At 41.0% G+C, this 14,811-nt stretch overlaps 1 protein-coding gene across 4 annotated transcripts in view; it reads right to left on the bottom strand.

Moving 5' to 3' along the window:
* LOC148038403 (2-dehydro-3-deoxyphosphooctonate aldolase-like) overlaps positions 1-13,645 on the bottom strand; it is a 90,018-nt gene extending 76,373 nt beyond the window's left edge. For 2 of the 4 annotated variants that reach the window (XR_015689488.1, XM_087671541.1), the window contains exons 1-4: positions 13,472-13,645; positions 13,136-13,189; positions 12,641-12,738; positions 12,189-12,285 (exon numbers count right to left, since the gene is read on the bottom strand). Coding sequence is in view for 3 of the 4 variants with exons in the window: in XM_087671541.1 (XP_087527667.1) it covers positions 12,189-12,285; positions 12,641-12,738; positions 13,136-13,189; positions 13,472-13,507 (285 nt within the window). In the remaining variant the exon portion in view is untranslated. Of the gene's footprint in view, positions 1-12,188; positions 12,286-12,640; positions 12,739-13,135; positions 13,193-13,471 lie in introns of all 4 variants that reach the window. The other 2 variants (XM_087671549.1, XM_087671546.1) reach the window with 2 other exon arrangements.
* Between the last annotated feature and the right edge of the window lie 1,166 nt (positions 13,646-14,811).

Genomic DNA, 14,811 nt, shown 5'->3' with positions numbered 1-14,811 from the left:
GTTAGCTTTGTTAATGGTTCCATTGCAAAGAAAGTTGTGGATCTGTTGGTACTTGGTTGGAACTCTAGCTCCAGTTTAAAGCTCATACTAAAATGTCATTGGGAACATAATCATTGCTGGAGAATAAGTTAAGTTTCATCGACGTATCTTGATTAGCAGTGAAAAATATATTGATACATTTTTGTATTGAATTCTGATAAAAGCACTTTGATTACTTAAGTCTAAGGTCATTTGTTTGTCAAAGAAACATGGGGGCCTCAATGTCCTATATGTTCACTACATGTACTCCCAAGAAAGGCAAACAGTTGCTCAAATTCGGCCTCAGCCATTCATGTTGGTAGCCACATATGCTAATATGAAAACAAAGGCACATGGACCTTACCTTACTACTCATTGAGAAGGTGTCTCTTAGACTATTGTACGGACTAACTTCCAAGCTACCTTATCCTACTTGCCTTCACACAAAAGCCAAGGAAAGTTCTACACCTCATTCAATGATCTAGTAGACCACCTTTGAAGGGCAGCTCCCTGCATTTGAAAGGCATAAATTGAAGTGTGATCTATCAGCAAGGATGACAAGGTCCATTGGATGCTTGGATAATACTAGCTTGATAGGAGTCTATCAACAATGGTGGCAAGGTCATTGGACACTTCAATCGTCCCAAGGCTAGTAGCAGTCTAACAATAAGGGTGATAGTCACATCCACGAATTAGTTGTGCCACGGGAAACCGCTTGAAAACAAGCCTATACCAATTAATTTGAAGCAATTAATCATTGTAGCCCTTTTATGCATGTATTGTTGTCATTTGCAATGCAGTTTCTTTGCAATCACGTTAGACCAGAAAGAAAACCAAATTGATAAAAGAGATTTATGACGATAAGAGAATAGAAGAAGAAATTTATTTATAATTGATCAGAATTATAGAGTAGCAGCAGCAACTTGTCAACATGCACTCCTAGATGGAGCTCAAACATCCCGACCACCCCCAACATAAGTCATGTACATGTGGATCTCAATCTCAATTGCAATGTCACTCTCTCTCGATCACACTCACAATCCCAATCTCAATCTCATGATCATGAAGAATTAGAATAGAGCCCCTCGGCCTACTTTTCCTTTTAAGAAACTGTGTCAACTCCAAATACGTTGAGACACCCATGCACCTTTTTTTCCCAAAACAACAAAGTGTTTTAAAAACATCATTTTCTATTTTTTGAGACCAATATCTCCAAAATAGTGAAGAATTTGAGTAGGCTAGTGAGAGGATGAAATGTTCTCATTGATGTTCTCTTCCAACTTTATGAGACAGCCTAGCTAAAAATCAAGCTCAAAGATAAGAAATAATCCCATGTATTAGAAAAATTTAACCAAAACGAGTCATTACTACAATCTGTCCACACATCCAAAATGACCTAAAAAACCATTTCTAAACACTATTTACACACATGTTACAAAAATACTGAATGTCATTATTGAGGCATATCACATTCACTTGACAGTTTGGATAGCTGCAATTCAGCACATGGTTGCAGTATAAAAATAATGTAGCAATGTGGATTGGATGTTGTGAACAATATATTACTAGATTCCTTCTCTTCTCAATTGTTTCATTGGAAACATCTTTGGATAAGTTCAACACAAAGAAAGTGAGATTGTAGCTCTTCTATCAAGAGAAATGCATGGAAAAATTAGGGGAATGAAAGGTAAGACCTAATGGAATGCATATAGCAAGGAATAAGGTAATCATTCTTTGGATAAAGGCATGAATTAAATATCGGTTGGCTGTTGCAGTGGTGCATGTCTGAATTTACTCAGTTTGACAGCAAATTAGGTGCACAAAGATTAAAGCAAAGCATACATAAGCAAGGTTGAGGCTTCGTATAGTAGATTAGATCACTTTAGGATCGAGATTTACTTGTATTCCATCTTGCTTGCAACACACAGTATGTCAGACCAAGTTTGCGCTTTAAGTGTCACATGTGAACATCAATTGGGTTGAGGACAGCTGCCAGCATGAATTATTATGCATAATTGGGGAGAAATTTAGAGTGCATTTCGGTTGATGAAACTTAGGACACAGTACTAGAGACAAGTTAGGACTGCTTAAAAAGTAAGGCACGTGGAAATCACTAACATTAAGAAGGTGTTGTTTTCTATAGCAAGCCACTTGTGATTCATGTAAGCTTTGAATAATGATAAAGAAATCTTGTAAGGGGCACCAACATTTGATACCTATCATGTTTCATCTACCTTTCAAGAGCATTCTACATTTCTTGTTCAAGCGACTTGTTTATTTGCTCCCTTATTTCATGGACACAAGTTAGTTAAGTTTACTACCCTTTAGATTATTTCAACAAGCTAGTTTCATGGTTGCCAAGACATCACTATCTTTATCAAGTGGGTGAGCCTATGGTTGTCTCGTGTGCAAGCACAAGTTTCTATACTTGATGTCAATAAAGGATTCCTGGAACATCCCCATCTTCTCTAAGAAGGTGAGCTCATGGTTGTCTCGAGGTAACAAGTGAAGAGAAGTTATTGTCCTTAGCAAAGTGGCACAGAATGCATAGTGCAAGGTCTTTGGAAGATCATGTTGAACACATGAATGCAATTACTATAAAGCAAAATACCCTAACACAGAAACATAAACAGAAACCGTATAACAAAGCACAGACTGATAAAAAGAACACAATTAGGGTTAGGGTTAGAGTAACTCAGAGACAATGAACATAGTGAATAAATGAAATGATATGGCTACTAATAATATAATGCTCATGCAGCAAACACACTATGCAATGAATGAATATTGAACCTCGAATGCCTGTATCTCTAGGATCAGGGCAGGGGTAATGAGCTGGAGAGTGTGTCATACTCCAAACAAATCCCGAATCGCAGCAAGGTAGCCTCTGGATGTCGAACACCAACAAACGCAACAGTGAGAAGCTAGAAGACAGCAGTGAGGAGAGAGAAATACTAAAAACGGAGCCTGCAGGAGAGAGAAAGACTAAAAACGCAGTTAAGATAGCCTTCAGGAGAGAGAAAGACTGAAAACGGAGCCTGCAAGAGAGAGAAAGACTGAAAACGCAGGCAGGACAACCTGCAAGAGAGAAAGACTGCAGAGACTTCAGATAGGAGAGAGAAAACTGTCAAGGCGGCAACTGGAGCCTCCAAATGCAGCAGTTTGCTGGCGTGGCAAGTTGTACGACAGCAGTACAAATGAACAGCAATCAGTTGCCAGGCAAAAATAACAACAATTAGTGTGCGGAGGGCTGGAAACAGGCACCAGTCTGTAGGGAATAGTGATGGACAGCAAGGGCTGAGATGTCCTCCGTGACCGGGGTGTGGGCAGCAAGCTGGTAACACCTAAAACTTGCAAAAACGAGATTGTGAAAGAGTGGAGGGCTGGCTACCAATTTATAGAAAATTAGGGTTTTAGATCCTCTCCCACTTAACTTTCTCGATCCGCTCCCCATTTTAGGCTTTTGGCTAAAATAAACCTAAAATAAGCATGTTTTGGGGCTGTTTAAGTGGCTAAGTGCATTTCTTAGCACAACACCTCTTCTCACGCCCAAAATAGGGCGAGAAAAGTAGGCCAGCCTAAATTTTGATTTACCCCAAGGCGTCCCACCCCAAAGCAACCAGGGCATCGGACAAAAGGTGCACATCGGCTGCCCAGTGGCCTACCAAGACTACAAAGGCGATGGATATCTTACCAAGGAAGCCCAAGTGATCACCCCAGAGAGGTGAGGGCATTGGAGCAAGGATGCTTGTCGATTGCCCAAGGGCCTACCAAGGCCTACAAAGGCGGATGGAATCAACAATGGACTTTTTTTTTTTAAAGTGTTTTGAAAATACACAAGTAATATAGGGACAGTGGCTGATTAAGTGACAAATAGAAAAAGATAAAGAGAGTTTTAAACCCAAGTTATTCACAAAACTAGCAAGCCAATCCCTCGCACTGACGAGGATAAGTACCTAAGGATTATAAAAGTGAGTGTATCTGCCAATCATGTGTTGAATATGTGAGAGGCAAAAAAACGGTGGGCTTAGCAAGACAAGCAAAGCGAGCAAGCAAGGGTAGGGAAACTGCCTTTAGGAGAACTGCCATGTGTTATGCAACGAATATGTGTTATGCCAAGTAGGAAAGGGTGTACCCAAGCCAATCCTGGGTAGCAGGTACTGAAGAACCGGCCGATTGACCGCTTTGGTCAAGATATCTGCAAAATTATTTGATCAAGGCACAAACTCTAGGCGAATAGTGCCTAGCTCAACCTATTCTCTGGAAAAGTGAAAGTGAACTCACACACATGCCGTATCCGTGGTGTGATGACTGGATTGCCCACAAGGGCAATGGCACTTTGGTTGTCGCAATAGACAACTGTGGGAGAGTTACATGGAAAATGAAACGCCGCCAGTAAACTCCTCACATAGATAGCCTCGATGGTGCCAATCGAAGAGAGCCTGGTACTCGGCCTCAACCGTGGAAGCCGCCACCGTCTCTTGCTTACGGCTGGACCAAGAAATGGAAGCAGTGCCCAAGGTAAAGAGATAGCCGCCATGGGAACGCCGGATGTTAGGATCTCTTGCCCAATCAGAATCAGTGTACCCCTGCAAACATAAGCCAGAACCATATGTCAAGCCATAAGAAAAAGTACACCGCAAATAACGCAACACACGAAGACATGCAATCCAATGTGACATCCTAAGTGTTGTGAAATACTGATTGAGTATGCTAACTGAGTAAGCTAAATCTGGCCTAGTATAAATTAACCAAAGAAGTTTTTCTACAACAGAACGATAGATGTGTGCATCAAATTGTCCTAGGGTATCCCTCTCGTCAAAAACAACATCTCGCCTAACATCACCTTGTTTGTCCAAGGATCAAACAAACGATAGGCTTTCGCTTAAGAGGAATCTCCCACACAAATAAGGAGATCAACTCGGGGAGTACGCTTACCTATCTTGTCATCAAGCGTATATGTGTATACGCACGACACCCAAAGACTCTGAAATGGAAAATAACATGCCGAGAGCCAAAAAATGCCTCATACGAGGTCTTCTGAGAAAGAGCCGCAATCCGACACCCGTGGAGGATGTACACCGAAGTGTTAACAGCCTCGACCCAAAGGCACTCGTGAAGCTCTGCTGCAAACAGCATAGAGCATGCCATTTCCATGACTGTGCGGTTCCTACGCTCTACGACTCCATTTTGAGAGGGGGAGTTGGTAGAGGTAAGCTGGCGAGAAATACCATGCTTCTATAGAAACTCGAAAAACTCGTAGCAGATGAACTCACCACCGCTATCACTCCTCGTGCACCTAACACGACGACCAGTCTGGTTATGAACCAGCAGCACCCAAGCAAAAAAATATGTAAAAGCATCTGACTTATGCTTGAGGAAGTACCCCCACATGTATCGAGAATGATCATCCACTATCAAAAAGAAATACAACGTGTCGTTCAAAGCGGCAGTGGATGTCGGTCCGCAAAGATCAACGTGAATCAATCTAAGAGACTCCTTAACTCTATGTGTAGACTGCTGAGGAAATGGGGTACGGTGCTGCTTCCCGAGCTGACTGGCTTTACAGACATCTCGAGCTAGCTTCAGGCGTGGAAAGCCCTCAACCGACTCACGGCGTGACAACTCATAAAGTGAGTCATAACCAAGATGCCCTAAGCGAAAATGCCAAAGACGCTCATTGCGAAAATGCCAAAGACGCTCATTGTGCATAGGCTCCCAAGATGTGACTAAGGCCAGGAAGCTATGGAACACGGAGCCCTCGACAGTTGGCTCAATGAGAAAATGAGTCATGTGGTATAGGCCATTAGGCTGTGCCTCACCGTGAGCAATCACTAAACCAGTCTCAGAGTCAAGAACCTCAACTGTAATCACTATAAAGAAAACTGCTCGCCCCAACCGGCAAAGTTGTTGAACAGGTAACAAGTTCACCCCAAGCTGAGGGACATGATATACATTATCCAGCGAAGCCAAATCCGGATCCTTGTTAGTGGCAAAACTGATACAACCTTGAGCCTAAATCTTAACCGAGGAGTTATTTCCTACACGGACCCACCCGGCTGCAAGGGCTTGGATACGGAAAATGTCCTCTATAGGAGTCATGTGATGTGTAGCTCCACTATCCACAATCCAAACTGGAGCTGAAGTGCTTGGGTGTGACGAGTGGGCCTCTGCAGTAACCTCGTCGAGAGACAACTCACAGATGTGGACGAGACTCGCATCTGATATCTCTATGGAGACGATATGGGCCTCTGCAGACCAGTCAGACAAGTCCTCTGGAGTTGAGAACGTTGTCGACCGAGATGACTGTGCGATGGCAGTGTGAGTCTGACCTTTAAACTGCCCCTTGCCATCATCCTGCCTCCCCTGCTGGGGGTTGCCCGACTAAGGGGCAAGGATCTAAGACTTAGGTTTTGGTGTTGTGCCTCGTGCCTTTGATTGACACTCATCGTCAAAATGGCCAGCCTTTTGACAATGTTGACAATGCCTATTCTTTTTAGGTACATTCTGCCACCCAAGTTGAGTTGTGACTGGGAGTTTCCTTGAGAATTCCCAAATTGAAACACAGGCAGGACAGCCTGCATGAGAGAAAGATTGCAATGACTGCAGACAGGAGAGAGAAAACTATCAGGGCGGCAGCTGGATCCTCCAAACGCAGCAGTTTACTGGCGTGGTAGGCTATACGGCAGCAGTGCAGATAAACAGCGGTCAATCACCAAGCAGAAACAACAGCAATCAGCATGCGAAGGGCTGAAAACAGGCGCCAGGCTGTAGGGAACAGTGATGGACAACAAGGGCTGAGATGTTCTCCGTGACCGGGGTATGGGCAGCAAGCTGGTAACACTTGAAACCTACAAAACGAGATTGTGAAAGAGTAGAGGGCTAGCTGCCAATTTATAGAAAACTAGGGTTCTAGATCCTCTCCCACTTAACTTTCTCGATCCGCTCCCCGTTTTAGGGTTTTGGCTAAAATAAGCCTAAAATAAGCATGTTTTGGGGCTGTTTAAGTGGCTAAGTGCATTTCTTAGCACAACAATTACAACTAAAGAGGTAAAATTTACCGTCTTTATCAAGATGGCATTATGACATGCACTATCGTAAGGCAGCTAGTTATAGCTTGCTAGAGCCTTTATGTTCAGGATATTGCAGTTTCAATCATGAATTTGTGTTTTAAGGTTTTGCATATCTTGGTTGGCATATCTTGAGAGGTTTTGCACTATCATATGGTAGCTAGTTATAGCTTGCTAGAGCCTTTATGTTCAAGATATTGCAGTTTCAGTCATGAATTTGTGTTTTGAGGTTTTGCATATCTTGTTTGGCTATTTTGGTAAACTTGATCAACTTAAGGTGTGAGCTTTGAGGAGGAACACACAACAAATATGGGAACATGTGAATATCTCATGCTCTTGCTTGATGTGTTTGGACCTGTAGCAAGTAAAGCATATGGTATGCTAAGTTCAACCGTTGAAAGGGATGGATCCTTTAAAATGCATGGTCACTCTTTGGTGTCAAAAGAAGTTGTGGTCTATAGTTGCAATATATCAAGATACTAATGTTAATGGATGCTTATGTAAAGAATTTGCATTGCTTAAAAGAAGCTATTGGTTTGTTGCACCCTATGGCCTTTTGCAAGCAATGAACTTGGAGGCTTCTATGACAATGTGGCTGACACGTGTTTCTACAATCATGCTTGATTATTTACTTGTGCACTGAGTACCATTTTGATAGTTATGGGGTTGTACAATTGTGCTTGGTTTTAGTAAAGTGACTACCATTTTGATAATTGTACACCTTGCAATATGTGTAGTAACAAAAATATGCTTGGTTACTTAGTCACATGTACTAGTCATTTAATATGCCTTATCCAAACTTATTTGTGTGCAATCGGGGTCACTTGTGATCTTTCAAGAGGGGGATATGTCACTAGAATGAGAAATGTGAGAGAGATTCTCATGATTTAGTTAAGCTTCACCTAAGATTTTTAATTCAATTATGTTCTAACTTCTAGTCTAGAACCCTAAGCTCTAGGCATGGTGACTATTACAACAACAATGAAGAATTTGATACCACGCATATCACTCAAATTGATGCATAACAAGGCCGAGGCTTCGTATAGAATATTAAATCCGTTTAAAACTAAGATTTGCTTATATTCCACAATGATTGTATGGGACCAAGTTTGCACTACCAATATCACATATGGAAGGTCAACTGGGCTGAGGACATCATAACTCTTATACATACACTTGAAAGAGTATGATTCAGAGCAAATTTGTAAGGGCGGGGAAGAACATGAGGATAACAACAATTTGAACTTAACCAAATCAATCAATTATCACTATGAAAATTAGAAGTTTGAGAGAGAGAGAGAGAGAGAGAGAGAGAGGAGTCAACACCACGTTGAGAGGGAACCAACCCCCCCTCATTGACAAGAATTTATTTAAACAAAACCCCAGGCACCAACTGCCTGACTTGAACCATATACAATAAGGGTAATTTGCTGCAATTCTAAAAATTAGGGTTTGAAACTCTAATTTCTGCAATCTCCAAGCAATAAGTTGATTCTCTTCTTTAGTACTTGGATTAAATCAAGCTAAATAGAAAGTGCTTCTTGAATAAGAGATAGATAGGAGTACAAAGCATACGGCTGAAATTTCATCATGAGAGCTTGTTTCATATGAAAAGAGAGACCTCCAATATGTAGGTGTGGGGCTTGGGTACTCGAAAGTGAAAAGCTACTCAAAAGTGAAAAGTAAAGGCTACAAATGACAAGTGTTTGTTAAAAATGACAAGTGTAAGGACACTTGCCTCTTCAAAATGACACATGTCCTCTTCTAGATGCCACATGTTCTAGAGAAAAAAGTTTTTAAACCTCCTCCTAAAGTTTAAAAGTCACCAAATTGAGCTTCTAGAGAGCTTCATTATATAGGTTCACCGGTTCATGATTTGTTTCTTCGATCATGAGCATCTGGTTTCACTTTTTAAAGCCACTCATTATATGGGCTTCTAGTCAATGTAACTATCTGAGTGTAAAAGTCTTAGTCATCTGAGCTTTCTAGTCAATCTGACCACTCAACTAAACTTTTAATTTATCTTGGACATCTCATCAATGACGACCCAAGTATAATTATAGGGTGTTCTGGCCATTGGCCACCCTTAAATAAAAAGATGAACATTTAATCATATTTTGAAACACTTAAATAATACAAATCACCTTTCAAGGTACATAAGCATTAAATTAATTTGGAATATCATTAAGCCAACATGTCTTGGTAACAATTGATATACAAAAGGTTTGTTACAAATTTGTCACGCATTTGGTCAAGATTGGTGAGCACAACCAAGGTCACCTAGCTGAAGATAAGTTTGGGCTAATCCAAGAGCAAGGAACATGGGAATCATTGGCATTGAAAGAGTGCCAGTTCATGAAAGCAAGTCACTTGTGATTTGTATAAGCTTGAATAACGATAAAAAAATACCCTAAGGGATGCCAACCTTTGGAACCTATCAATTGTTATATACCATGCACAAGCATTCTAGCTCTCCTATTCAATCATGTTTTTGTTTATTTGCTCATTTATTTCATGTGTGTAAGTTAGTTTATGTTAATTGCCTGTTAAAATTTTCCACTCCTAGTTGTCGTGCACTTGCTTTGTATGGAATGCCTCCATTAGAATTTACAAGCATAATTTACCCCATCCATGAGTAAATCAATAATCTTATGCTATTTGGCATATGAATAAGCCATTAAAATGGTGGAAACAAACCCTATCAAATTGATTTCTTCTAGATTGTTACAACGCACCAAATTCTTAAATTAGATTAGATATTGGGTAATTTGGGCAATATGAAGAGAGAAGAATCAAGCATTTCTTGGAGCCCAATCTTTTTAGTTTTTGATCCAACACCTTAATACCCCAAAAAACAAAAAATGAGTCTTGTAATCTTTGCGTCTTTAAGACTAGCACAATATCATAGATCCCCGAACTCCAACACTTTATTCTTTATAATCCATAGAGATGCCTTATGATTCTTCTTGTGTGGTCACATTGAAATTTGTTGCTGATGTTACTCCAAAGCTACGAATTGCATCTCTCTATAATATTCACCCAGTAAACTCCTCAGCTCAAGCATTACACAACTTTCCCATTGTCCAATGGCATGAGGGGATGGTACTCCTACATGGCCCAACATGGCCTAGGATGTCATCGTTCAACCTCACTTTAGTAGTAATAAATAGCTAACATTAGATAAGATTGCTTGCGTATTCATTGGTGGCTTAATAAGGCTATAAAACCCAATTCTATTTTTGGAGTAATTCCCATGGCAAAATGGCATACGGTTTTGCACAATCTATTGGTTGAGCTTCTAATGAACGTTACACTCCTCATTAGAAGGGGAGGCTTGGTCATCATTGATCCAATTTTACCCAAACATGCCTTGCTAGCTAAGCCAAAAGTAGAGCCTTGGAAGATATTGTTGGTACTAGCTAGCATACATTGTGATTGTGCTCTAGCCTTTTTAGTGCAACCTCTTCTACTAGATTGGAAGAGCATCCACCCTACTCATTTAATTGATTTTTGTCAAACTTAGCTTGCCATGTTCTACCACCTATGTTCATCCGCGTGAAGATACAACTATGCCATCTTGTATGGAACCTTCTCGTTTACTTTTGTCATAGAACCTCTCAAGTTCATGCTCTCACTTCTCCTAGGGAGTACTTGCCTGTAGAGCTAACTCTAAGCATGGTGCACTTTCCAGTAGGTATCTCCACATGGGTTGTGGCATCGCCTTCTACCAGCCCAAGGCTTATGCTAGATAGTCACTAATAAAGAGATGATAATCATTACCACTTGGTTACACTAGTGTAATTATTGACTTCACTCCCAGAGAAAGGTTTTTTGTACCACTTCATTGCCCATTACCACTACAAGAAATTGATCAATGTACCTCAAGGGTTAGAATTGGACATTATTATGAGGGGTACATAAATAGTGACACCCCTTCATTCTTAGTTATCTCTAGAATCTAATTGAACATGGCAAATACGCTTTTGAGAACACCGTCCTCTCTCCTCCTTAGAATGGGATTTAGACAAGTTGTACTTGTGCATGTTTTTCACTTCCTCTCAACATTCAACAAACCCTTTTTGGATTCCCACTCACTTGACCAAAGGGATGCTTTCCTAATCTATCACTAAAGAGCCAATAACACTACAACTCAAGCTTTCATAAAGCTTTGCTCATGAATTCCTATGTTAGTTTTGATAGAGACATCACAATCGTACACTTTGCACAGCACCCACTTATTTTCATCAATAGCTCACCATCTTTTTGTACTAGGTACTAGATTAGCTAAGATTAATCATTGACCTTGGCAAGCTAGGATGGGCCCCTCGCCTTACAATCAAAGTTGTGGAGATGTATCGTGATTGCTTATGGGATTATTTTGCAACTCACAATCTAGCTCTGCATATGTGCATATGTTCACAACTTATCGTGGGCATGCATGCTTGGCTTGAGCCTTGAATTCAAGCAACACTTTGCACATCCTATCCTCTCAAGTGATCCCTAATCTCCATATATGGTGTGACCATCTACATTTCTACTCTAGTGATTCCACCTATGAAACCTAATCATAAACATTTCAAATATGGGAGATAATAGCCAATCTCATTACATGGCTAATCACCCTTATCAGTGTTTGTGGGGTGGAACTTAAAGCAAGCATGGCAGGAAACAAAAGCATACAACCAGTAGTAATTTTTTTAAAACTTCAACAAGTACTTACTTATGAGTTGGGCATTGTTACGACTCTTAAGGACTGCAGAGTTTCAAGTTTTTAGAGTCATAAGACTGACAAAATGGACATTGAAGGGGGTCATTTAGATTGACCAGTAATGCTGCTCAACATAAAAGGTCCTTGGGACTTTAAAGAATTCAGTTCAGCTGCTTTTTCCATACAGCAGTACCAACTGTCCCCACAGCACTTCGTACTCAAAAGCCCTAGCTATAGACACTCAAGCATTTACAATACACAAAAATGACAGAGGTGCCTCGAACAATAAGCCTACATTCCATAGATATTAAGAATTTCTGGAAAAAAAAAAAAGGCAGCACACTGTAGTGTTCTATAAAACATTAAAAAGTCTGATAGCAATAGCTGAAAACCTTTAAACCTTCCACCAAGCCGGGCCCTCGGAAGGACTTTGCTGATGTTCTATTGGCTTTGTCAAAACTCGATTTGAATACCAGCTTCAACCCAACCCTACATGGAGAGATGGAATCACGATAAATGGAAGTGCTCTGAATAAAGGCTCTTATGTTTGCACCAGCATAGAACCAGTGTATCCAAGCATTCCCACATGCAGCAGAGAACACGCAGAAAGACGGAATCGTGATAGAAATACACACAGGTATGCAGATAAAAGCCTATTGAAGCAAAGTGCTGATGTAAATAACTATCCACATGCAAGAGAAAGCATGCAACCATATACACACAATGGCCAGAGCTTCCTTCAAACCAGTCATGACTTGAAGACATCTTGACAGTGTACTACAGCTCTTAACTCTCAGCAGTAGTTCATACTTATAGCCTGAATCTTATTTGACAATCAACGTACTCATCAGTCACAGATTTGATTTGCCGTGCCATCTTAAATATGTGTTCCTCTGACTCGATCACATTGGGGCCTGCCATGAGGAAGAAAGGGTCTGCAGCCTGCTCAGAATAAACAAGGAGCATTAAAAGGCTGCTCAAAGTCAACTTGGCGCACTAAAAGCCTGCTCAAAATTAGTTTGCCTCAACCAAAACATTCCAAATCCATTGGCACTACATCTGACATTAAGACAGCTGCCATGGCACGGCCAAAAGTTTACTGTGCTTTCTTTCTCTTCTTAAAATGTGCTGTGTTTTTCCAACTGTGGTCAGGAAAAGATGCAGCTACAGTATGCAGGCCTCGTTTCCAGAGATGATTTGTTTTCTTGGCATACTGCGGTTTCTTCAGTTTCTTTGCCGTACATATAGTTCACTTCTGACTCTTGAATTTTCTGTTCATAGTAATTAATACAATTACCCGTATTTTATGTTCATAGTAATTAATAATTAATACACTTACCCTTTGCGGAAAAAAAAGGGGAAAGAAAAGGTGCAGCTGCTTGCAAACTTGCACCTACTTTACATTGGCAAAATGTGATGTATATCAGCTACCATAGAGACCAGATCTTAACGAAGTCCAGAAGCTAGCACAATGTGAAATCAAAATCAAACTCTCTCTGTTTAAACCTGGATCTGCTAGAATGAGGTAATAAAGCAAAACTAATAAAAACAGTCACAGAAAATTTCAGAGAATGTCTGTGAATGGCCTATGAAAGACCGAGTGGTACAATGCAGATTGAGATAACCTAATGTGAGAAAAAATGTCTACTGCCATGCAGATGTACGCGTGGGTTACCTTGAGCTCCAAGAAGAAGTCGGAGTAGGAAGCCATGGTAGCTTGCTGCCACCACAGTGTGGAACCGCAGTTGTAGAAGAAAACCAAGCAAAAGCTTCTCTGACTTGCGCACTAGCGGCAAGCTAAACTAGTAGTATTCATGACCGATGCGTACAAGTAGGTTGATACCACCAAATGTTTGGACAAATCTTACTGGTTATCTTACTGGTTAAGTATAGAATTTTGCATTAATAATTCGCAAATATAAAGTCTATATTTATATCTGTATGTATATTATTATTTTATTATTTAAGCTGCAGGTTCGGGAGGCAACAAGAAGCATGAAACAATTCTCAAACTTGGCTCCCTAACCAAACCATATTTGAATTGGCTAACTCCTCGTTAATTTTTAAAAAAATGGAAAGGTAGTCATTGTTGGTGATGATTGGGAGAGGAACTTCATCTCTCTCTCTCTCTCTCTGTGTATCGACATGTCCTTTGATTGGCGGCCACCAAGTTCATCGTGACATCTCCAAAGGCGCTATATGTTAGTGAAGGCCACATACGAAGGGGTATTACAGATGCCGCCAAGTCCCATGTTGCCAGATGTCGATGCATCTATATCTATATCTATATTATTTTATTATTTGAGTTGCAAGTTCGGGAGGCATCGAGAAGCACCAAAGAGTTCTCGAACTTGGCTCCCAAACCAAACTTGAATTGGTTAACTCCTCCTCATTGATGAAAAAAAGTGGAAAGGTGGTCATTGGTGATGATTGGGAGAGGTTCTCTCTCTCTCTCTCTCTCTCTCTCTCTCTCTCTCTCTCTCTCTCTCTCTCTCTCTCTCTCTCTCTCTCTCTCTCTCTCTCTCTCTCTCTCTCTCTCTCTCTCTCTCTCTCTCTCTCTCTCTCTCTCTCTCTCTCTCTCTCTCTCTCTCTCTCTCTCTCTCTCTCTCTCTCTCTCTATGCGTGTGTGTATCAACATGTCCTTGCAGGTTCTTCACGGCATCTCCAAAGGCGCTATGTGTTAGTGAAGGCCACATACAAAGGGGTAATGCGGTTGCCGCCAGGTCCCATGCTACCAAATGCCAATGCAAGAGTAAATAGAGTGCTTGCCACCACCAAGACAATGCCAGGAGCCATCAAACCAAGAGCCGCTAAGAGTTGCAAGCAAGCAATGAAAGTAAGCGTCGAAAGAGAATGTGCAAGGGAAAGAAAGTGAGCATCTCAATTCTCGCCCATTAGGAGGGAGAGAGATGGGGTAGCTCTGAAACATGGAGAGAGAGAGTGCCTTGTCACTAGGAATCATAGGTCACCACCAAGAGCCATCGAGAGCCACCAGTCTTGCACAAGCTAATTGGG

This window comes from Lygodium microphyllum, chromosome 3 (genome assembly GCF_053477565.2).
Source record: "Lygodium microphyllum isolate KBCC chromosome 3, Lygodium_microphyllum_v1.1.10, whole genome shotgun sequence".
NCBI lineage: Eukaryota > Viridiplantae > Streptophyta > Polypodiopsida > Schizaeales > Lygodiaceae > Lygodium > Lygodium microphyllum.
This window is presented reverse-complemented; position numbering and strand designations above follow the sequence as displayed.